Raw genomic sequence first — 25,774 nt, 5'->3', positions numbered from 1 at the left:
CCAGTGTCTAATTCCAACTGGAGTTTACTGGTAAATCTCAGTTGGTGCATGAGGCTTAAGGAAGTCCCAAATGGAGGCTTCAACTGTTAGTAAAGGATGAGTCCAAATATGGGCACTTACTGCTCTTAATCTGTCAATGGAAAAAAAGAAAGTAAACAGAGAAAAGAGATACAACAAAGAAGACAGCAAGGGGGTCGCTCTATGAATGGAAGGGAGACCTGAGGGTAGGGGAAAGGTCCTAATCCACTTCCCTCTCAGGCACAAGAACAGAGAGAATACAAGGCATAGTGGTCTCAGTGTGCATGGGAGATTGATTCCAAGTCCCCATGGGCACCAAAACCTGCAGATGCTCAAGCTCCTTGTGTACAATGTGGCACAGCAACACAGTCGGCCCTCCAAATCCATGGGATTCACACCCACAATTTCAGCGTAACTTGTGTCAAAGTAATCTGGTTAGTTAACTCCTCAGGTACAAAACCAGTGTACACCCCCTGTACTAAGAGTCATGCAGGTTGTGGCCGAGGAGCCCAGTGAGACTTAGGTTTCATGATTCTTATTTAAAACTCACAAGCCTCGGCATGTAATTGCACTCACAGCTAAAAATCATTACAGCAAAAGGAGGCAGAGCAAAATCAGCCAAGGGAAAAGGTGTGTAAGGTGAAGTCCAGAGGAAACCAGGCAATTGCTACCAAGAGTCGTCTCCCAGCAAGATCATATAAGACACACAGAAGTTGTCCAGCAATAAGTTGTGACAAACTTTGTGAAGTGTTATGAGCCAGTGAAGGTCATTAGAGAGTGTCCAAGGTGTTGTGGGGGGTTGATCACATAAGACCTCTGCCCAGCACTTGCCAAAATTCCAGGCCCTCAGAAGGAAAGCAGATGTTCAGTACAAACCTCATAGTTGGCACAAAAGTTTAGTTACACTGAGTCCCTCTTAGCAGTTAGGGTGGTGGGAATGCTCCTGAAATTTAGGTTTCCAGATGGCCAATCCTGCCAGAAGGACTTCATAAGAAAAACAGCAGCCTCAGGCCTGCCATGTTAACCTTTGCTGAACACAAGTGTTTGCACACTTTTTACACATATTAACATATCTATTGGGGTCACGAAGAGTTGGACATGACTGAGCAACTGCACTGAACTAATAATAAATGAGGCCTAATAAAACCTTCATAATCTATCCATGATGTGCCTTCTGAAGAACATACATGTGTTAGACAACCTTCATTCAGGCATGAGTTATAGTGCTGCTGGCTGTGAATTCAACACTAATGAACTGACGATATATATTAAATAAAGTGTCTTTAACCAGAAACACACAAACATACAGGTCATGTATTGAATGGTTGATAAAAATATTGGGATCAGATGCTCACAAGAACTAAATTGGGAGCAAAAGTTCAGTATTCATGAATTCAGCATGTGTGCTTGTGTGATCTTTATAGAACAGAACTACCAGCAAAAAAAGACTCAACTGTACTTGCAGCATCACTTCCTATGTAAATAAGCTACTGAACAGCCTGCCATAGAGACATCTGATTCTGTAGCACACTGGTATGTGACGGGCACTTACTGCAACCAGGGGCTCAGGGGGGCTGTTGCTGAGCAGAGCCAGTGCACGGATGATTTTCCCAAGCCCAGAGGGAAAGGAAAACTTGGAACCAAGGAAAATAGGCTAACTCAGAAGATGACTGGAGAACATACAGAAGCAGAGCCTGGACCCAGGTGGTGCAGTGGTAAAGAATCTGCCAGCAGTGCAGGAGACATAAGAGATGTGGGTTCAATCCCTGGGTCAGGAAGATCCCCTGGAGTAGGAAATGACAATCCTGTCCAGTATCCTTGCCTGGAGAATCCCATGGAGAGAGGAGCCTGGCGGGCTACAGTCCAAGTGGCCACAAAGAGTCAGACACGACTGGGTGACTGAGACTACACGGCACGTACTGAGTATAGCATAGAATATCAAGGTTCTAAAGTCTATAGCTGAGCTGAGGAACCAACAAGAAAAAATAAATGAAGCATTCTCTTTTTAACTTTTTATAAATTTATGTATTAACTGAAGGATAATTGCTTCACAGAATTTTGTTGTTTTCTGTGAAGACCTCAACATCAATCAGCCATACGTATGCATACACCCCCTCCCTTTTGAACCTCCCTCCCGTCTCCCTCCCCACCCCACCCCTCTAGGTTGATACAAAGCCCCTGTTCGAGTTCCCTGAGACATACAGCAAATTCCCATAGGCTATCTATTTTACATATGGTAATATAAGTTTCCATGTTACTCTCTCCATACATCTCACCCTCTCCTCCTCTCTCCCTGTGTCTGTAAGTCTGTTCTTTATATCTTTTTCTCCGCTGCTGACTTGCAAAAAAATTCATCAGTACCATCTTTCTAGATTCCAAATATATGCATTATATACAATATTTATTTTTCTCTTTCTGACTTGTGGCTCAGCTGGTAAAGAATCAGCCTGCAATATGGGAGACCTAGGTTCGATCCCTGGGTCGGGAGGATCCTCTAGAAAAGGAAATGTCAACTCTCTCCAGTTTTGTGGCCTGGAGAACTCCATGGACTGTATATTCCATGGGGTCACAGAGTTGGACACAACTGAGTGACTTTCACTTTCACTTTTTCACTCTATTTTCATCCACCTCATTAGAACTGACTCAAATGCATTCCTTTTATGGCTGAGTAATATTCCGTTGTGTATAGGTACCACAACTTCTTTATCCATTCAGTTGTTGATGGACAACTTCCATGGATTAATGGAATTTGTTGATGGATTCCTTCCAATAGGTTGCTTCCATGTTCTAGCTATTGTAAATAGTGCTGCAATGAACATTGGGATACATGTGTCTTTTTCAATTTTGGTTTCCTCAGGGTATATGCCTAGGAGTGGGATTGCTGGGTCATATGGTGGTTTTATTCCTAGTTTTTTTAAGGAATCTCCATACGGTCTTCCATAGTGGCTGTATCAATTTACATTCCCACCAACAGTGCAAGAGGGTTCCCTTTCTCCACACCTTCTCCAGCATTTATTTTTTGTAGACTTTTTGATGATGGTCATTCTGATCAGTGTGAGGTGATATCTTTGTAGTTCTGATTTGCATTTCTTTAATAATGAGCGATGCTGAGCATCCTTTCATATGTTTGTTAGCCATCTATATGTCTTCTTTGGAGAAATGTCTGTTTAGATCTTTTTCCCATTTTTTGATTGGATTGTTTGTTTTTCTGATATTGAGTTGTATGAGCTGCTTGTATATTTTGGAAATTAGTCCTTTGTCAGTTGTTTTATTTGCTATTATTTTCTCCCATTCTGAGGGTTGTCTTTCACCTTGCTTACAGTTTCCTTTGCTGTGCAAAAGCTTTGAAATTTAATGTTTCAGGCTAAAGCTGGATTCAATGAAATAGGTGAGGAATGGACTTTATATTAGACAAATGAGAAGAGAAACTGTAGTCACAGTTCAACATCAGAGTGTGGTCATGGCTCCCAGGGCTTGTCTGCAAGCTTATCTAATTTGGGATACACTTCCTGTTACTAGCAGATAAGGGTTAAAGGTACAACAACTACTCCAAAGGCAAAGCTTAACAGAAGCAACACAGTTGTAGAACATTGCTAGAAATGTTATTTCCATCTGCTTTGGAAGACGAAAATGTATTTTTCCCCAAGTATCCTATTACAGATGTAAATAAATAACTAACCATTTCTCCCCACCACCATAAAAGAAACCCAGAAGTGAAAGTGTTAGTCGTTCATTGGTGTCTGACTCTTGGGGACCCCATGGATTATAGCCTGCCAGGCTCCTCTGTCCATGAATTCTCCAAGCAAGAATGCTGGAATGGATTGCCATGCCTTTCTCCAGGGGATTTCCCTGACTCAGAGATTGACTCCACCTGCACTGCAGGCAGATTCTTTACCATCTGAGCCACCAGGGAATCAAAAGAAACCCAAGGCAGAGAACTATTCTAAAAACTTGAAGTCCAAATTTGCCTACTAATCAATACCTCCTACAGAAGTCTTTTGTCAGCACAAACCTGGAATTAAATTTCAAAATCATCTTGTCAAAATGTATATCAGGTGACTTGGGAATCTGTCACAATTAACAGTCATTGTAAGTAAAAAAATATTATTTATACAATACCATGGGGTCTATATCTGAGATGCAAAAACAGGTTTGGATATTGGCTTATATCTCCCAGTAGATGACATATTTACCACCAAGCTGCAAACAGGGTCTCTGCAACACAAGCCACTTCAAAAGATTTGTACATTTCATTGCCTAATAAAACGCCTGATGAGAAACTTTTATTGTCATACATTTTCATATTTTTGAGCTCTGGCAAACACTTTCCTGACAGCAAGGTAATCAATATGAATAAGGAAAGCCATTTTAAAGGAACTTTTAATCTTCCGAATTGAGGTTTGCATCAAAGTCTCCTTGATTTGCACACCCTCCCAAAGCATTTTTTCCCAATTATCTTTTGTGTTCTTTCTGGCCACTGCTGATGAGTAATTTTACAACACGAATGCTATTAAAATATGCACTCATGACCCCATTGTGATACAAAGCAAATAATGCACATGGGGAATGCAAGCACATACCTGCTAATCTTGCTTTTTAAATGCGTCTAAACTTGACCTATTGGAATGCTCATTATAGAATGCTTGACCGCTTAGCAAAACACAGGATGCAAGGTACCATCTCAGGAAGGCAGCTACCCTGAAAATAAAGCCCTTGAAGGATTGTAACATGGTAGGAATTGATTGAGAAAAATGCAGTTACATGTAGTGAAGAGTAATCTGCTTAAACCCTACAAACAAGTCACTACTCCTTTTTTTTTTTAAGTCACTACTCCTAAAAGCTCTATAAATGAGGGCACTGTGGCAGCTGATTTGATCGATGAATGACTTTTAGATGAAAGAAAACAATGAATAACAATGGAACATCAAGAGCGTACATTTAGAGATGCAGACAGCATAATGTCTTTTGTTGTTGTCATTGTTGTTTAGTTGCTAAGTCATGTCCCACTCTTTGGGACCCCATGGACTGTAGCCCACCAGGCTCCTCTGTCCATGGGATTTTCCAGGCAAGAATACTGGAGTGGGTGGCCATTTCCTTCTCCAGGACATCTTCCTGACCCAGGGATTGAACTCTTGTCTCCTGCAAGGACAAGCAGATTCTTTACCACTGAGCCACCAAAAAGTCCTTTACTCTGAAGCAAATATTTTTTATCCTGATGCAAGAAGGTTTTCCAATTTTGCATGCTTTAGAACCTAAACGTGACCGTAATCATGTATACTGAAGCATTTTTACTCATTCTGTCCACTCTAAAATGACAGGTTCACAGCCAGCACAGAAACACAAGATGGAATAAATCTTAGAGAAAATTCTGGTCTGCATTTTTCTGATGGGGAAATCACACAGCTAGTTTTCAAATGATACTGGAACACAGGTGTCTGCAACAAAGCAGACCGCTCATATTCCACCTATTTAAATGTCAGACATACCTGTGAGCCATTATCCTATTATTCTTTATTTCGTGTAATGCATAAATTTCAAAAAACGGAGATGATGACATATTGGGGAAAATAAACCAAATTCTTCAAGCAGGACTTTCTGTACGGGTGTAAATATTTACAGTATAGTCAATGTTTGAGTGAGTGAGTGAAGTCGCTCAGTCATGTCCAACTCTTTGTGACCCCATAGACTGTAGCCTACCAGGCTCCTCTGTCCATGGGATTTTCCAGGCAAGAGTACTGGAGTGGGTTGCCATTTCCTTCACCAGAGGATCTTCCCGACCTGCCGACCTTGTTATAGCCCACCACACCTTTGCGCTGTAGGAATGCAACTTTATCTAATGCTTTTGGAGGGTGGCTCCTGACCAATCACCTTTAGGGAAAAATAAGTTTTCTGAAGAAAAGGTCTTAAAATGTTCACAGGCCTCCGGGCCAGAAGATAATGCAAATCACCTAAGCTTTTGCATATGATAAGTTTGCAGGAAGAAAGCCTGGTTTGCTGCAAGACTCTACCCCTTCCCCCATTATCCTCTGTGCATAACTTAAGGTATAAAAACTACTTTGAAAAATAAAGTGCGGGCCTTGTTCACCGAAACTTGGTCTCACCATGTCGTTCTTTCTCTTACCTTCTGGCTGAATTATTCAGCCTCTTTTCTCCACTGAATTTCCTCACTGAGCTATCCTTATTTCAGCCTCTTTTCTCCACTGAATTTCCTCACTGAGCTATCCTTATTTCAGCCTCTTTTCTTCACTGAATTTTCCTACTGAGCTATCCTCATTCTATTACTCTTTATATCCTTAATTAACGTTTAATTAAGCAATTGTTTCCTGATCTTCGCCGACGCCGTCTCTCCTTCGAATACCCTGGTTCAGCCGGGGCTGGTCCCCGGCACCGACCCAGGGATCGAACCCGGGTCTCCTGCACTGAAGGCAGACGCTTTACTGTCTGAGCCGCCAGGGAAGCCCTACAGAAACTAAAGGTAACAGAAATTCTCAATGAAGCTGAGGTGAGTGGAGGAGGAACAGAACATCTTACAATAAGACTTATCCAGTCAGGCTTCTTTACTAAAAGTGGTTCCTGTGCTTTAGAAAATACGATTTGCCCTGCAGTATGTTTAAATCTTGTTATAACAACCAAACATTTTGTATTACATGCAGACAGGGATATTAGAAAGCCATGGCTCGTTAACACCACCTGAATATTACTCTCGGTAAAATAACCACACATCCTGGTTTTGCTTTTGGCACATTTCTGAAAATATGGAATAAAACTTTGTGCTGCTTGGTACCCTGCTATAATTCAGGTTGGTGTGGAACCCTCCAGGGACCTCAAATCCCAGCACCTGCTCCTCCACCTCAAGTAAATCAGATGTTGCCATTACTGCTATGATTTATTCCAGGCCTGAGTGCCTTATTCTCCTCTTCTTATATAGTGGAAAGTTTCTTGGCTGACAGGACCTGTTTCCTCACCAGAAATTGAACCTAGGCCATGACAGTGAGAGCTCAGAATCCTAACCATTCACTAGGCCACCAGGGAACTCCCGGGCGAGCCTGATCTGAAGGGAAGTGTCGGAAACCTCACTTATTAGTCTCTGTGAGGGAGTTTGCTGTGCTGAATCCCTCCTGTGACTGTGGGCAGCAGAGGACTGTCTATTCCACATGGTGAGGTCATCCATGTATGTATGGTTGTGGCGCAGGAAGGGGTATGCTGATTCTAAGCAATAAACAACATCTTTCAAACTTTCAATATAAATTTCCAAAGACTCACGTGGCCTACGGAAAAGGAAAAAACTGGAGTCTGGAATGGCTTTTTCTTAGGAACGGTTGACCTTTGAGGACATGGCCATTGAATTCCCTCAGGAGTGGGAATGCCTGGACTCTGCTTAGAGGGCCTTGTACAGGGGTGTGATGGCAGAGACCTGTAGGAACCTGATCTCTGTGGAGATCTTCTGATGGCAAATAGAAATTGTCAATAATCAAATATGAAAACTCATCATTAGAATTCATAATGAACATATTATATTTTATTAATTTTTCTGAAGAAGAAATATACATAGTTTCGACATCTTAAAATTATATAAATATTTCAGTGTTTTAATGAGCATAATTATGAGCTTGGAGAATAATGCCAAAACACAAAGAAACCAAAAATAAAATCCAAACCCCAAACCCAGCATAGTAAGTTTAGAGGCTAGAATTCCATAATTCCCAATTATACATCCTGCTGAACTGAAAGTTACAAGAGTGGTGAGAAGCTTGGAATTATACTACATTCAAAATCTTTCAAAGAACATTTCTTAAATATCACTCGTTTCATATCTTCACAAGTAATACTACTAGTGTGATCATTTGGTCTTTCATAGGATGAAAAAAGACTAATATATTCAAAATCCTGGAAAAAAATTCTTGATTATTACTGCCAAAGGCATGAAATTCATTTATAATGAAAGGAATTTTAGGAATATTTACCCAACCTTTATTTGTTTACCAAAACAATGAAGGTTTTCTACAATGTACCATAATTCTACAACAATAAACTTACATATATAAATAAGTGTATTTTTTCCCAATTCTTTAAGTATTGAATCTGACATAGTGCTTCTTCTCCAGCACTGTATAAAATCACACTTCCATTTAGCTCAACAAGAACCAAGTGCCTAGAATTCTGAGCATCTCACATTGTGATAAGTGAACTATGTTTTCTCCAATTGTGAACCTGCCACTACTGAATGCTTATTAATGAAAGTTGAAAAGTATCATTACACATTATTGTAGAATGTCATTTCATATAGGCAATTTTTCCTTAAATCCATCATAAAAATATTCTCTCACATACATATGCATATACATAATTTAAATACAAATATCTACAAAGCTTTGATGAAAATATATAATACGGTGTCTTTGTTAAGAGTAAGAAAAAAGATAATTTTATTTCCATCCAGGAAAAAATAGCTACAATGCAGGTGCTTTGTATAATTATTGCTACAAAGCTTTTTTAGAATTATTTCTAGTTCTAAGATTAAGGCCTTGTTTTAATTCACTAGGATGTCTCAAAAGCACCTGATTTTTCTCCATCAAACCTTAAATAAGCAGGTAACTTGTATCACCCTTCAACAATTCCTAGTTCAACTCTCATAAATACAGCTATCTCCAGCCACATTGTGCCTGATCTAAAATACTCAAGAGGAATTCAGAAGGCAGTTATACAGGACAAAAAGGTGGCTTTTTTTATAGAAATCCCAGGAGAGAGAGATAGTGGTGCCGATTTGCTTGTGGGTACTTCTCTACTTGCCCAGAAAATATAAATTCTTTTAGTTAACAATGGCTGTGACTCAGAAAAGCCTGTGTTTTTACATAGAGAAGTGTTTTGATTGTACTATCAAAACACCTATTAAGGAAGATTTGCCCGGAATGTATCCTTCTTCACCACCCTCTCCTCCTCTCCTCCGCATGCTTGCCATAGTACATCCTTGTGCGTTTAGTAGAGGTAGATATCATTTCTATTTTTATGCACGTGGTCGAATACTTTTCAGGGCTAAAGGCTACAAGTATTCTGATTTCTAACCCAGGATCCTGTTCACTCTACACACTGGAGGTGGCTGAATAAAATGATAAAATTAGCACACTCTCAGGGAAGAACAGAACTGCTGCCAATTATTCCCACTTTTTAAAGTGATGTTTACTTTTCCCAACTCTGAACTTAAATTTTAATGAAAAGAACAAGACCATAAAGACACTTTTCTCCTAATGCCATCAGGTGAGCAAATATCGGCTACCTTTAAATAAGAATATAACTGTACCTAGTGGGTACCCAGGTATGTGAGTCACGATGCCAAGCTGACTCAAGAGCTGCTATTTTCTTGAACTGGATAGTCTCTGGGGGGGTTGCAGCTTAAACTGTGTAGCACATCTAATCACTGAACCTGGCGTTCAACCCAGGTCAGGTTCCAGCCCGCGTGTCATAAGGGATTTTGCATACCTGAAGGCTCAGCTTCCCAGGTGTTGCTAGTGGTAAAGAACCCACCTGCCGATGCCGGAGACTTAAGAAACACAGGTTAGATCCCAGAGTCAGGAAGATCCCCCAGAAGAGGGCATGGCAATCCACTTTAGTATTCTTGACTGGCGAATCCTCATGCACAGAAGGGCCTTGTGGGCTCCTGTCCATGGGGTCACAAAGAGTCAGACACAACTGAAGCAACTTAGCACGCAAGGCTCAGCTGGAGAGCTGAGTATATATAGCAGCCAATCCATTGGCTAAGGAGAAAGTGGTTAAATATTCCAAGGTATCCACTCCAGCTGAGCCCTATATACATACACACACACACACACACACACATATATGGGCTTCCTGGTGGCTCAGATGGTAGACTCCGCCGGCAGTGCCAGAGACCTGGGTTTGATCCCTGGGTTGGGGAGATCCCCTGGAGAAGGGCATGGCAACCCACTCCAGTGTTCCTGCCTGGAGAATCCCCATGGAGAGAGGAGCCTGGCAGGCTACAGTCTATGGGATCACAAAGAGTCGGACACGACTGAGAGAATTGTGCATATATATACATATACACACACACACTGTGCTGTATATATACAGTAGGCAAGCTTGCCTCCCATATTATTCCTTGGGGATATTTCTCACCACTAAAATGAATTTTATAGTTATCCTAAAATGATAACTATCTTTAGATGAATGTGCTGATGTAGGTGAACAGATACACCGTTGATAAAGCAGAACGTCTTTCTCAGCATCTGCCTTTTTAGGAAGATGTCACTCTCTGGGTAGAAGGAGAAGTGCTGGGAAATATGACCTTGCAGTGACAGAATGTCAATGCGCAGCACGGGCAGCTGAAGCAGAGTGTGGCAGCCTCCCTTTATTGCCACATTTACTAAAGCATTTATGTGGTGCTGGTCCTCATCAAAATATCGGGGTTGTCTCCAGGTCAACTGGCAGCTCATCAAAGCTCTAATTCTTATAGAAGTCAAATAGAAATCTGATCAAAAGTAAAGTGTCTACAAAAATTCAAGTAACAATGATAATGAGAAGATTCCTAAAGAGGAACCAAAGACAATATTCTTTACATTTTTCCAAACCAGAGTAATAGCTAGTTTTGTCACACATTTGAGCATCTATGCTATGAAAAAAAAAAAAAAAAGCATTAATGTGTTCTGATCTGTTAAACAGCTTTTCTTTCTTTGATTCCCCTTTTCTCCCTTCCAGTTTTGCTCCTATGAGGCATTTCCTGCCCTTACCAATTCTTAAATTACCGTATTAAGACTCTGCATTAAGACTACTGGGTATTTTGCACCAGTGTAAAATACAATAAAAATCTATTTTTAGATTCTATAAACAAGAACATCAAACTTTTGTATAGGAGAAAATAAAAATTCTGTGTATTAGCTTCAGAAACATTATTGGTGTCTGTTCTAAAACAATGCTGCTTAACTCTGCTAATTTTAAATGATTCACATGACCTTTTTTTCTCTTTTCCCTTATTGGACACTTCTTTGCTAAGTATTGGAAGTCTGCTTTTTTTCTTTGGAAAACCTCATCTAGCTAGCTTTTGCAACTCTGTCCTTTGAGAATACTACGGAATGAAATAAAGAAGTTGGGGTAATGGAGGGGAGATTTAGACAAGGAAAAAGAGTTTTCATTGTTCTGTGGTAGTAGAACTAAATGTCCATCTTACTATGCTTGATTTTCATTTATTTCCTGTCTCAGGAGTTTACAAAAAACTGACTGTCTTCTCCTGAACAAGAAGTGTGTTACGGTCATGTGAATAGAGAACCAAAGTCATTTGTTTTAATATCAACATTTACCTGGGTGGTTAGAAAGCTGTTGAAGTTATGACTTTGGTCTATGACTCTAAATTTAAAATTACAATATTAGCATTTCTTAGAAACTATACTGCTACATATTTCTCCATAAACTCCTGGAAAACATAATCTCTTTACCACCACTGACACATTTTAAAACTGCTATCTGGAAATAGGTTCTAATCAGCAAAACATATAAGACTGAGTAAGAAATTACAAAGACATAGGGGGAAAGACTGATTTTCTTTATCTGAATGTGGAATTAACACTCATACATTATTTTCCACCTAGCACTAGAGTTTACGGGGAGGTTCAAGCCAACAGATGTGACTTATTAGATGTATTTGTCACACGGAGGGGGAAAGCCCCTTTCAGTAGCAGAGATGACTAAAGTTTAGTCTGTGACAAACTCAATGGATGACTTGAAGCAAGTTTTCATCTCCCTGTGGCCTCAGATTCTTCAACTGCACAATCAGAGTAGTTCCAGCTTCAGCACTTTGGTGTTCAGTTGCTCAGTCGTGTCTGACTTTTTGTGACCCCATGAACTGCAGCACGCCAGGCTTTCCTGTCCTTCACTCTCTCCCAGAGTTTGCTCAAACTCATGTCCATTGAGTCAGTGATGCCATCCAACCATCTCATCACTTTATGTTTCTACTATTAAAGTATCCTGTATAACACAAGAAAAGGAATCTGCTTATCGGAGAAGCACTTTAAAATGTGTCTCATGGGGTGTTTAGAAAAATTACTCTTCCACTGAGTTTACCATCCTTAAAGAAAAGAAACACATCTTTTTTACTTAAATTTTTTTCTTATTAGTATAATATTCTTTATCACCAACTTGATCTATTGATGACAATCCTGGCCCATTTGCTTCCAGCAAGCCTCTTTAATGATGACTTATAATTTAAATCCATTACGTGATGTTAATGCTTCAAACAAACTCTGATTTGGGGGTTATGAGTAACATGGATACATTGACTAAATCAATTCAGCCTATGCTTTGTTTACACTGCTTTATTTCTTTGTTTTAAATGTTTATACCATCACAATGCCTGAGTGGTGTTTAAAGTCACTAAATTAAAAAAAAAATAACACTATCAATCATCTAAACTTTAACTTGAATTAAAAAAAACAAAGACAAAATGAAAAAACACCCCAAAAGACAAAAACAGCAAGCTCTAAATGTATGTGAGTGGGGTCTGTGTGTATGTGTGTGACTCTGAGTTTACTATTATAAAATTGATACGTAAAAATCACAAAATCCCTTACACAAAACAGGAGATCCAAAAAAGATTAAAAACTGAATGGTAAATTCCACTGGATTCTTGGTCTTTCCTTTCCTTTGTCTACATAGTTCATTTCTTAGAGCAATCCTATAAAAAAATTGAGTTTCCTCCAAAAAAATCAGAGAACTGAAAGGTATAGGTTAAAAACAATTAACAATTATAAAGATGATCCTCTGTTTGTGTGTGTGCTCAGTAGCTGAGTCACGTCCAACTTATTGCTACCCTGGGGACTGCAGCCCGCCAGGCTGCTCTTTCATGGCCTTCTCCAGCTGGGAATACCGGACTGGGTTGCCGTGATCTCCTCCAGGGGATCTTCCTGACCCAGGGATCAAAGTCGTGTCTTCTGTGTCTCCTGTGTCCCCTGCATTGCAGGTGGATTCTTAACCCACTGAACCCCGTAAAACGCTTATTTTGTTCAGAGGTTCTCAAAAAGGAGCCACTGCTTTTGGAGATTGTGGGCCTGCCAAAATTAAATGTAATATTTTGTAAGTGTGTCACAATATTCATTTTAATCAAGTTCTCAAAAATATACATTACTAAAAAGACTAATAACTACAGGTCTGGTCCAAATGAGACATCTTCATCCCAGAGTGAAGAGCAATTTTCCGTAGTCACACCATTAGCCAGGGACATTAACAGCCCCAGGACTGAAATGCCTATGGTTACACCGCTGCACACTCAACTTTGTGCCATCTCGTGAAAAAACTGCCTGCTTTATCTTTTGCCAACCTGAAGTAAGCTTACAGAGATTTTAAGGATACCATTTCAATTTTAACATTTATTGTCATTAAAATTACTTTTTAAAGATCAGTCTGATAAGAATTAGCCCCAGAAAAAGAATTCCTCAAAACAAAACAAAGCTCTCATACACACAGGACGAAGTCCTAGCTTCATTCCTACTTACAGAAGCAAAAATTACCTATGTCTAACACTCAGCGTTTGAACATCCACTGGAATAAATAAAATAGGCAAAGAGTTTCATCTAGTATAGCAGACCTACTTGGAAAGATCATTCTTCTTCCGCCAGTTTTACTGGAATGAGATTTATTAACATAATCACATAAATAAATTATAATTAGTAAAGAATGTTGCATGTAAGCAACTCTTTGCATGTTGCATGTAAGCCTGTACTAACTCTTTTCTTTTTACCAGTTTTCTCCTGTTATGTGTTTTTATGAAAATTATTTTTATTTGAGAAAGTATTGCCAAGATGTACTGGTTATTAAATATGCCTTCAGAGCTAAATCTGCAGGAACATTGCACATTTCCCATATCTTTTTCTGACTCACTTTCCTTCCAGAGAGAACAAGAAAGAGTTCCAAGGAGAGGAAGAAATAGCTGTAATATGTTTATGGGCATTTAACGCTCGGTGGTTTAGCATGCTTGATCGCTATTGGTGAGTCAGAGCAAAAAGATGACAGTAGAATCTATCATGTTATGTTATCTCACGGAAAATTTTAACAAAGGCAAGACAAGCTATGTTGCTGATTTCAGCAATGTGCTATATTTCATAGCAAGTCTACAAAAGAAAACTACTAAATTGTAAAAATGCCTTAATTCTTAAGGTAGTGAAATATATTTTCTGAGCTGAGAATATAATGGGCAGGGAGCATAAGCTGATAGGATCACACAGCACAGTCCCTACAGTGACTTTAAACTCAGTAATTCTGTATCAAGACCCAGAATGCCAGACAGTGCAACACTAATATTCTTGATTCAGAACTTAAATTTCCATAGCTGATTAAGTATTTCCTCTTGTATAAAGAGTAAAATACAGGTTTCCTATTCAAGGAAGTGACCACACTTTGTCTCCATTATAAACCAATGTGTGAAAAAAAGAGAAAAATTTATATCTCAGTGACCACTGGCAACACAATACCCTTTGGTCTTCAAAATGCAGACTAAGAGACTAAAACCTAAAGATAAACTACACTGGGGAAAAAAGGAAATAATAATGGAGGTCAAAATGCTGAAAAAGGAAAAAAAATTATCAGTCTGTAAGTCCCTTTATAATTTACATTAATGACATTTCCTCATTAAAATGCAATAGTATAGATTAAATAAATTGGGAATGGAAAGGAGTGATTAAATCATCGTGTCTAACACATGCCAAGGGAGGGCAGGAACAAAGATGAAAGAAAAATATTAAAAAAATCAATAGATATTATATCAATAGATACTATATCAGCATCTGCAAAAGGTTCATTGAGCATAAAGCCTACAGATATCAAGTATTAGCATCAGTAGTGAGCAAGCGGCACAGAGTACCCGTATCAACTCAGAATCCTGTGCTGTATTTTCAGACACCTAGTATGTTGGCCTGGAGCTGTTCTAAATCAATGCTTCTCTGTTTATACTCATGTAGAAAATGTAATCTGAGTTTCAATGCATTTTTAATTTTGTTCAATCTTGCATTTGTTCAACCAAAAACAATTTAAAAGAGAACCAAGGCTATCAGCCTCACAATGAGCAAGTGCAACTCCTCACTAGGGAGTTCTTGAATCTGCCATAAAAATCAACAGTGTGCACCTAATAGTTTTCTTTTAATCTGAGCAGTGAAAAGTGAATAATCACATCAGATATCCTTCAGGGCCTCTTTGGTTTCCAGATTAAATGTGTAATGTGACCTGTCATCCTGCCACATTCTCTCTGCATTTCCATTTTAAATAATCATAAATAAGAAAACCTTGCTACTGTTTGGCATGACACAGCTGTTTGATTCAGCTGCATTTCAAAGCTTTAGAAATTGCACTCATTCCTTCTTTAGAGTCCTTGTTCATCTCAGAGGTTTTCAACTGAAAGATTCTTTATTGTACTCAAATCTTGTCCCATAGGAATTGTTTCGATTACTCAGCTTATGAAGAGTCTTAGAAATCGAATTGGGTCCACAGCAAAAAACACCAACTGTTTTCCTGGAAAGACAAAGAGAGAAAATGGAAAATCAGATGGAAAATCAGGCAGAACGTGACAAGTATGTTTCAGTAGTGTGTTTAAAGTGTTAATAAAGTTAATTTCTTGATGTATACATCTTTGTATTCAAATAATTTTCCAACCACTGTATTACCAAATTTAAGAGAAGATATTTTATTTACCTCATGCTTTCTATGCTAGAAATCAAGATAATTCAAAAAATATAACACATATTTGTTAATTATCAGAGAGACTGAGCAGTCTGCATGTCACTGATGAGAGCAGAAATCAAGTCAAGAGCAGCAACTGATAGATGTCAACTGCCTCACATGTGACATATGAACAGATTCCCATCCACCCTGGACCATATCAGTTCTTCTCATACTTGATGCTTTGCAGACAATTTTCTTCTCTAAAGATCTCATGGATTTTTACCAGACGTGGTGAATAAGACAAACGACAAGGAAGCTATTACCCATTTGGAAGAATAATTTTAAGTGACTAATTTATGTCCACATTAAAACAAAAAGAATATTAATCTGGATACATTTTCTTTTATTTATGTTCCACAATAATTGTAACAAATGCCAAGCAGGTTTTATTATTCACCAATATTTCAGTAGACAAATTATACATATTCCTAACAAATAGAATAAATACATTCTATGAAATGACTACTATTTCACATTGATTTTCTTCAAAGTTTGTTGATCTGTATTGAATTCTTCCTAAGATATCAGAATGATTAATGATTCTAATCACAGCTTGGACAAATACAGTATGTATTCATTATCTGAGAATAATTGTTGCTGAACAGAAAAATAATCCATTTAAATGGGTACCTAAATTTATAATAAATACTGAAAATATAGGCTTATTGAAAACTTTTAACCTTGAAAAATGAAACAAAGAACCACAAAATAAATTTCTACCTGAACCCATGATGGAGTAATAGGGACTAGATTTACCCTCTTCCATTTAAAAAATAGGACAAAACAAAGAATATATAAAACTATTATTTCCAGATACGGGCCAACAGGCAGCACAGAACTGTTCATCCCTAAGAAAAATGAAAAAAATAAGGTGAGCACAAAAATTGTCTCTACTTGTTGCCTGAAGGTGATTTAAAAGATGAAGCACAAGAGGGGTGGAAGGCGGGGAGCTCAAGACGGAGAGGATATATACATAATTATGACTGATTTGCACTGATGTACAGCAGATACCACCACAACATTGTAAAGCAATTATCCTCCAATTAAAAAAAATTAAAAATAATGTAACAAATGATTTAAAAAAGAAGCTGAAGCTCATAAGAGGGAAACCCATGCAGAGACTGGTGGTCTTACTGAGTTAAAGAGAAAGGAATGGAGTTCATGAAGACTAAAGCAGCTATATGGAAAGTGAGGTGATATCAAAAGAAAGAAGCTCTGGAGATCTGCAGGGAAGTATCTTGAAGTCTTTGGCTGAGTGCTAAGCTCCTTGTGAAGCTGGGCAAAGAACTACTAGGAAGAAGCCGGCCAAAAAATTCTGAGTTTATATAAGGTTATCAACAATTCATATTACCACAAGCTAAAATGGAAATACCTACATATAATATATTGGCAATGGATAGGAGACTTTAAAAGGTATTACCTTATTTGCAAAGGGTAGGCAGGATTTGCTAAAATTAGCCTTAGACTGGGCTTCCCTGGTGGCTCAGAGGGTAAACTGTCTGCCTGCAATGTGGGAGACCTGGGTTTGATCCCTGGGTTGGGAAGATCCCCTGCAGAAGGAAATGGCAAGCCATTGCAATGTTCTTGCCTGGAGAATCCCATGGACGGAGCAGCCTGGTAGGCTACAGTCCATGACTGAGCGACTTCACCTACTCACCTTACTTTCAGCCTTAGACTGCAGGGCGCTCTGGCCTCATACTGTGTGTGCAAGTGTGCTCAGTTGCATCCAACTCTGCAACCCGGTGGACTGTAGTCCACGATGCTCCTCTGTCCATTGGATTTACCAGGCAAGAGTACTGGAGTGGGTTGCCATTTCCTCCTCCAGGGGATCTTCCTGACATTACTAACATAGCTTAAAAGCCAGCTCTGGAAAGATCAAACTAAACCCAAGTAACAAAACTGTATGCCAGAAACAAGTGCAACAGTATTGAAAAGAATAAATAAATTTTGGCATTAGACATCTAAAAGTACAAAATTGTTGTTGTTGAGTCACTCACTTTTGTCCTGCTCTTTGTGACCCCATTAACTGCAGCATACCAGGCTTCCCTATCCTTCACTATCTCACAGAGTTTGTTCAAACTCATGTCCATTGAGTCAGTGATGACATCAAACCATCTCATCCACTGTTGCCCCCTTCTCTTTGCCTCAATCTTTCCTAGCATCAATGTCTTTTCCAGTGAGCTGGCTCTTCGCATCATGTGGCCAAAGTTTTGGAGCTTCAACTTCAGCAAGTCCTTCCAATGACTATTTAGGGTTGGTTTCCTTTAGGACTGAGTGGTTTGATTCCTTGCTAGTCAAGGGACTCTCAAGAGTCTTCTCCAGCATCACAGTTTGAGCATAAATTCTTCAGTGCTCAGCTATTTTTATTATTCAGATCTCACATCCATACATGACTACTGGAAAAAACATAGCTTTGACTGTACAGACCTTTGTAGGCAAAGTAATGTCTCTGCTTTTTAATACACAGTTTAGGCTTGCCATTGCTTTTCTTCTAAGGAGCAAGTGTCTTTTAATTTCTTGGCTGCAGTCACCAACTGTGGTGATTCTGGAGCCCAAGAAAATAAAATCTGTTATTGTCTAGTTTTCCCCCACCTATTTGCCATTAAGGGATGGGACTGGAGGCCATGATCTTCGTTTTTTGAATGTTGAGTTTTATCCAGCTCTTTCACTCTCCTCTTTCACACTCATCAAGAGGCTGTTTAGCTCCTCTTTGCTGTCTGCCATTAGAGTGATATCATCTGCATATCTGAGGTTGTTGATATTTCTCCCTGCAATCCTGATTCCAGTTTGTGAGTCATTCCGCCCAAATCAAAAAATTACCAGAAATGTATGTAACAAGAAATTATGAATTGTAACTAAGTGTTAGGGGTTGAATCTTGCCCCTCCCCCAAATTCACAGGTTGAAACTCTAACCTTCAGTACCCCAGAATGTGGCTATATTGGGATGTAGGGCCTTTAAAGACATAATTAAGCTAGAATGATGTTATTAGGGTGAACCTTATTGCAATCTGAGTAGGGTCCTTATGAGAGAAGGCATTAAAGATACACTAGAGATGCACATACACAGATAAAAGAATGGCCATGTGAAGAGACAGGAGGAGGGTGGTCCTCTGCAACGCAAGGAGGGTCTCAGAGGAAATCAACCCTTGTTTTTGTTGTTCAGTTGCTTAGTCATGTCTGACTCTTTGGGATTCCATGTACTGCAGCACGCCAGGCCTCCCTGTCCCTCACCATCTCCTGGAGCCTGCCGAAACTCATGTCCATTGAGTCAATGATGCCATCAAACCATCTCATCCTCCATCGTCCCCTTCTCCTTCTGCCTTCAATCTTTCCCAGCATCAGGGTCTTTTCCAACGAGTCAGCTCTTCGCATTGGGAGGCCAAAGTATTGAAGCTTCAGCTTCAGCATCAGTCCTTCCAATGAACATTCAGGCCTGATTTCCTTTACAATTGACTGGTTTGATCTCCTTGCAGTCCAAGGGACTCTCAACAGTCTTCTCCAACACCACAATTCAAAAGCAGCAATTCTTTGGTGTTCAGCCTTCTTTATGGTCCAGCTCTCACATCCATACACGACTACTGGAAAAACCATAGCTTTGACTACACGGACCTTTGTTGGCAAAGCAATGTCTCTGTTTTTTAATATGCTATGTTTCTCACAGCTTTTCTTTCAAGGAGCAAGCGTCTTTTAATTTCTTGTCTGCAGGAACCATCTGCAGTGATTTTGGAGCCCCCCAAAATAAAGTCTGTCACTGTTTCCTGCTATTACCTTAAATTTCAGTTCCCAGAATGGTGAGAACGTAAACTTATTTAATCCATCAACCCTGTGGAATTTTACTATGGAAGGCCTAGCAAACTAATAAAGAAGAAAAGATCAGTCAAAAATGATCAGGACAAAAATGACAGAAATGATGGAATTACCAGATATGGTCATTGAAACAGTGATGAGAAACATGCTTCATATGTTTAAGGTTAAGCATCAGCTTGATGAGAAAGGAAAAAGATTTTTTAAAGGCCTAAATGGAAATTCTAGAGATAAAATGTAAATTTAAAATGATAAATATACTATGGGTTACCTAATGGGTTAACAGAAGAATATGCACTGAAGAAGAAAAGATAAGCAAACCTGAAGATATAGCAGCAGAATCTATCCAAATGGATGCACAGAAAGAACAAAAATGAGCAGAAAAGTACATGGAGCCTCAAGGTCAAAAGGGACAATAGCAGGCAATCTTTCATATGTTATCAGAGTCTCAAGACAAGTAAGACAGAAAGGAAAGGAAAAAATGAAGAAATAATTGCCAACATTTTTGCAAATTTGATAAAACAAACAAATCCAATGATCTAATGAACCCTAAGGAGAGACATTACTTTGCCAACAAAGGTCCGTCTAGTCAAGGCTATGGTTTTTCCAGTAGTCATGTATGGATGTGAGAGTTGGACTGTGAAGAAAGCTGAGCGCCGAAGAATTGGTGCTTTTGAACTGTGGTGTTGGAGAAGACTCTTGAGAGTCCCTTGGACTGCAAGGAGATCCAACCAGTCCATTCTAAAGGTCAGTCCTGGGGGTTCTTTGGAAAGACTGATGCTAAAGCTGAAACTCCAGTACTTTGGCCACGTCATGTGAAGAGCTGACTCATTGGAAAAGACTCTGATGCTGGGAGGGATTGGGGGCAAGAGGAGAAGGGGACGACAGAGGATGAGATGGCTGGATGGCATCACTGACTCAATGGACGTGAGTTTGAATGAACTCCGGGAGTTGGTGATGGACAGGGAGGCCTGGCATGGTGTGATTCATGGGGTCGCAAAGAGTCGGACACAACTGAGCAACTGAACTGAACTGAACTGAAGGAGGATATCCACATACACACAACATTATAGGCAACAAATGAAACTCTGAAAATCAGTTACAAAGAGAACAACATGAAAGCAGCTGGCAGAGGTAGGGGTGGAGACACATTTACAAATAATAAGTAGAAGGTGAAGGAGATGAAGGATAGACTTCTTGTCACAAACTGTGTTAAGTCAGAGGCAATGAAGTGAAATCTTCAAAGTGTTAAAAGACCAAATAAGGTCAACTATTCTATCTCAAGCAAATTCTATACCAAACAAAAATATTGTAATTTTCAAGATTAAAGACATACAAACTTTTCTAACAGAAGGTAAGGGAATTTATCACCAGTGAATTAGCCCTTTAAGGTATATAAATGGAATTCATCAGAAATCATATAGAAATGTAAATCTATAGCAGAAAGAAACACAAGATTGTAAATCAACTACACTCCAATAAAAATAAATTTAAAAACTGAAATGTAATCAAAAACCATTGTAGGTATGACATTTTAGAGTAAATATATTATGAAATAAAATAATTTGTATGCAGCTAGAAAAAAAAGAAATGTAAATCTACCCAAAGCTATGAAGGACACCATAAATGGTGAATCTGTAAATAAGTATACTGAATATTTTGTCTAATTTTTAATCTCTTTAAAATATAATTGATATTTAAAGCAAAAGTAGTAATAAATTGTGGCATTTATAGTACATGTAGAAGAAAGATAAATAAGAACAAAAGCCAAAGAGATGTAGGGGGATGGAAGTGCATGAGGTGGGATAATATTGTTTGAAATACACTATGATAAGCTAATGCTATACAATATAAAGCTATAGAAATGCTTCTCCAATATCAACTTCATTAGCATCACCTAAGATAATTCACAGACCACAGATAGCAAGGCCCTATTCCTAGATGCTCTGATTCAGCAGATCTTGGATACAGCTCTAATAATTTGTTTTCCCAACAAGTTTCCAAGTTATGTTGTTCAAGGATTACAACTTGGGAAAAAATTCCTTAGGAAAGTAACTAAAGTCAAACAGAGAAGTAAGGCTAGTGTGCCACTACAGGAGAAAAAAATGGAATCATAAAAAAGTACTAAATTGAAAAGAAAGTAAAGAAAGGAGGAAAGAACAAATGAGATAAATAGAAAGCAAAGGTAAACTGCTGGAAAGTCAAAGTTGCTCACTCATGTCCCACTCTTTGCAACCCCATACAGTCCATGGAATTCTCCAGGCCAGAATACTGGAATGGGTAGCCATGCCCTTCTCCAGGGGATCTTCCCAACCTAGGAATTGAAGCCGGGTCTCCTGCATTGCAGGTGAATTCTTTACCAGCTGAGCTACCTGGGAAGCCCTGACTATAACTCAATTCATGGAAGCCAGCATACTCAAAGAGGAAAAGACAGTCTCTTCAATACACAGTGTTGGGAAGACTGGATACTCACATGTAAAAGAATGGAATTGCACCCTATTTCATACTACCCCAAAAGTTAACTCTCAAGAAATCAAAGACTTGACTCCAGGACCTTCAGTTCAATCACTCAGTCGTGTCCGACTCTCCAACCCCATGGACTGCAGCACGCCAGGCCTCCCTGTCCATCACCAACTCCCGGAGCCTACACAAACTCAGGTCCATCGTGTCGGTGATGCCATCCAAGCACCTCATCCTCTGTCATTCCCTTGTCCTCCTGCCTTTAATCTTTCCCAGCATCAGGATCTTTACCAATGAGTCAGCTCTTTGGAGCTGACCAGGTGGCCAAAGTATTGGAGTTTCAACCTCAGCATCAGTCCTTCCAATGAATATTCAGGACTGATTTCCTTTAGGATTGACAGGTTGGATCTCCTTGCAGTCCAAGGGACTCTCAAGAGTCTTCTCCAACACCACAGTTCAAAAGTATCAATTCTTTGGTGCTCAGCTTTCTTTATAGTCGAACTTTCACATCCATACATGACTACTGGAAAAAGCATAGCTTTGACTAGATGGACCTTTGTTGGCAAAGTGATGTCTCTGCTTTTTAATATGCTGTTTAGGTTGGTCATAGCTTTTCTTTCAAGGAACATGTGTCTTTTAATTTCATGGCTGCAGTCACCATCTGCAGTGATTCTGGAGCACCCCAAAATAAAGCCTCTCACTGTTTCCATTGTTTCCCCATCTATTTGCCATTAAGTGATGGGACTGGATGCCATGATCTTAGTTTTCTGAATGTTGAGTTTTAAGCCAAGTTTTTCACTCTCTTCTTTCACTTTCATCAAGACCTTAAACTATTAGATGTTTGAAGGAACACAGGGGAAAAACTCATTGACAGGGGTATTGGCAATAATTTCTGATACCAAATAATTTCTGGTGAAACTGACAACAAAAATACAAGCAACAAAGCCAAAAATAAACAAGCAGGATTACATTAAATTAAAAAGCTTCTGCACAGTAAAACAAATGACCAACAAAATAAAAAGGCAAGGTAGGGAATGGGAGAACATATTTACAAACTACATGTCTGAAATATATAAAATATAGAAGAAATTCATATAATTTACTAGCAAAAATAAATAATAATAATCATAATCCAATAAGAGGAAATGCTTTGAGCTTTTCACCACTGAGTAAGATATTAGCTGCAGGCTTATCATATAGGGTTAGTATGTTAAATTATGTTCCCTCTTTATCCACTGAAGAGATTTTATCTTTTGAAGAGTATGTTGAATGCTACTGAATTCACTGAATGATGCTGAATTTTGTCAAAAGGTTTTTCTGCATCTATTGAGATGATATGATTTTTATTCTTCAATTTTTTAATGTAGTTTCATGTTGGTTTATGATATACCAACCATACAAGATATAAAGTTACTAAACCATACTTGTATCTCTCAGATAAATCCCACTTGGTGATGGGGTATACTCCTTTTAATGTATTGCTGAATTTGTTTGTGGTGTTTGGAAAACTGTTCAGTTACATGTAAAAAGAATGAAATTAGAGCCACTTCTCAAACCACACACAAAAATCATCTCAGATGAAAGACCTAAATATAAGACTGGAAACCATAAAACTCCTAGAAAAAATACTCAGTACATTCTTTGATATAAATCACAGTAACATGTTTTTGCACGTGAGTCTGAGTGAACTCTGGGAGTTGGTGATGGACAGGGAGGCCTGGCACGCTGTGATTCATGGGGTCACAAAGAGTCGGACACGCCTGAGTGACTGAACTGAACTGAACATGTTTTTGGATCTGTATCCTAAGGCAAAGGAAACAAGAGTAAAAATAAATGGGGCCATATACTAACAAACACATGAAAAGATCTTCAACGTCACTCATTATCAGAGAAATGCAAATCAAATCCACAATGAGGTACCATCTCACGCCGGTCAGAATGGCTGCTATCAAAAAGTCTACAAAAAATAAATGCTGGAGAGGGTGTGGAGAAAAGGGAACCCTCTTACACTGTTGGTGAGAATGGAAACTAGTACAGCCACTATGGAGAACAGTGTGGAGATTCCTTAAAAAACTGGAAATAGAACTGCCTTATGACCCAGCAATCCCACTGCTGGGCATACACACTGAGGAAACCAGAATAAAAAGAGACACATGTACCCCAATATTCACTGCAGCACTGTTTACAAAAGCTAGGACATGGAAGCAACCTAGATGTCCACTGGCAGACGAATGGATAAGAAAGCTGTGGTACAGATACACAATGGACTATTACTCAGCTATTAAAAAGAATGCATTTGAATCAGTGCTAATGAGGTGGATGAAACTGGAGCCTATTACACAGACTGAAGTAAGTCAGAAAGGAAAACACCAAATACAGTATATTAACGCATATATATGCAATTTAGAAAGACGGTAATGATGACCCTATATGCAAGACAGCAAAAGAGACACAGATGTAAAGAACAGGCTTTTGGACACTGTGGGAGAAGGCGAGGGTGGGATGATTTGAGAGAATACCATTGAAACACGTATGTTACCATAGGTGAAACAGATCGCCAGGTCAGGTTCCATGCAGGAGACAGCAGGGCTGGTACACTGGGACCCTGAGGGGTGGGATGGGGAGGGAGGTGGGTGGAGGGTTCGGGACGGGGGACACTTGTACACCCATGGCTGATTCATGTCAATGTATGGCAAAAACCACTACAATGTTGTAAAGTAATTACTCTACAATCAAAAGAAATTAATTAATTAAAAAAATAAATGGGGCCATATAAAGTTACATGCTCCTGCCCAGCAAAGGATACTGTTGACAAAATGAAAAGACAGCCTACTGAATGGGAGAAAATGACTGCAAATGATGTGACTGATAAAAGGTCAATATTTAAAATATATTAACAGCTCATAAAATGTCAAAAAACAAATAACACAATTAAAAAATAGGTAGAAAAACTGAATAGACATTTTTACAAAAGGCAAATGTTGGCCTGGATGTGGAGAAAAGGAAATCTTTGTACACTTCTGAGAATGTAAATTGATATAACCCATATGGAAAATCATTTGGCGGTTTCTCAAAAAAAATTAAAAATAAAACTGTCATGTGATACAACAATCCCTCTACTGTGCATATATTCATAGAAAAGGAAATCACTTGCATTGAAGTGTTATCTGCATCCCTATGTTTATGGCAGTATTATCTAGAACAGTCAAGACACGGAGACAACCTTAGTATCCACAGATGGATGAATGGGCAAAGAAAACTGTGATGTGAGGCGATACACACACACACTGAAATAAAATTCAGCTATAAAAAATAAGAAAATCTTACTATTTGCAACAGTATGGATGAAACTTGAGGGCATCATGATGAGTAAAATAAATCAGACAAAGAAAGACAAATACTGTATGATCTCACTCATCTGCGGAATCTAAAAACCCCAAACTGATAGAAAGTGAGTTGGAGGTTGCCAGGGGCAGGTAGGGGAGGTCGGGGGTGAGTGAAGACAGACAAAGGGTTACAAACTTATCGCTACAAGAGGAGTAGGTTCTAGATGTAAGGGGCAGCATGGTGACTATAGTTAGTAATACTACACTGTATGTTTGAAAGCTAGGAAGATAGTAGATCTTTACAAGTTCTCGCCACACAAACTTTGTAATTATGTGAGGTGATATGTTAACTAACTTTATTTTGATAGTCATTTTGCAACAGAGAGATATCCAGTTGTTACACTGTACACAACTGTATGTCAATTATTTCTCAATAAAGCTGGACAAATGAA

At 38.9% G+C, this 25,774-nt stretch overlaps 1 protein-coding gene across 2 annotated transcripts in view; it reads right to left on the bottom strand.

Annotated features, from left to right (window-relative positions):
- Positions 1-7,509: 7,509 nt before the first annotated feature.
- Positions 7,510-25,774, bottom strand: part of NOX4 (NADPH oxidase 4) — a 188,354-nt gene continuing 170,089 nt past the window's right edge. Inside the window, exon 17 of one of the 2 annotated variants that reach the window (XM_024986994.2) lies at positions 7,510-15,522. In XM_024986994.2, coding sequence (XP_024842762.1) covers positions 15,402-15,522 — 121 coding nt within the window. In that variant the 3' untranslated portion in view covers positions 7,510-15,401. 2 annotated transcript variants of the gene reach the window in all.

Source organism: Bos taurus, chromosome 29 (genome assembly GCF_002263795.3).
Source record: "Bos taurus isolate L1 Dominette 01449 registration number 42190680 breed Hereford chromosome 29, ARS-UCD2.0, whole genome shotgun sequence".
Classification (NCBI taxonomy): Eukaryota; Metazoa; Chordata; class Mammalia; order Artiodactyla; family Bovidae; genus Bos; species Bos taurus.
Note: the sequence above shows the minus strand (reverse complement) of the source record. Positions and strands in the feature narration are given on the sequence as shown.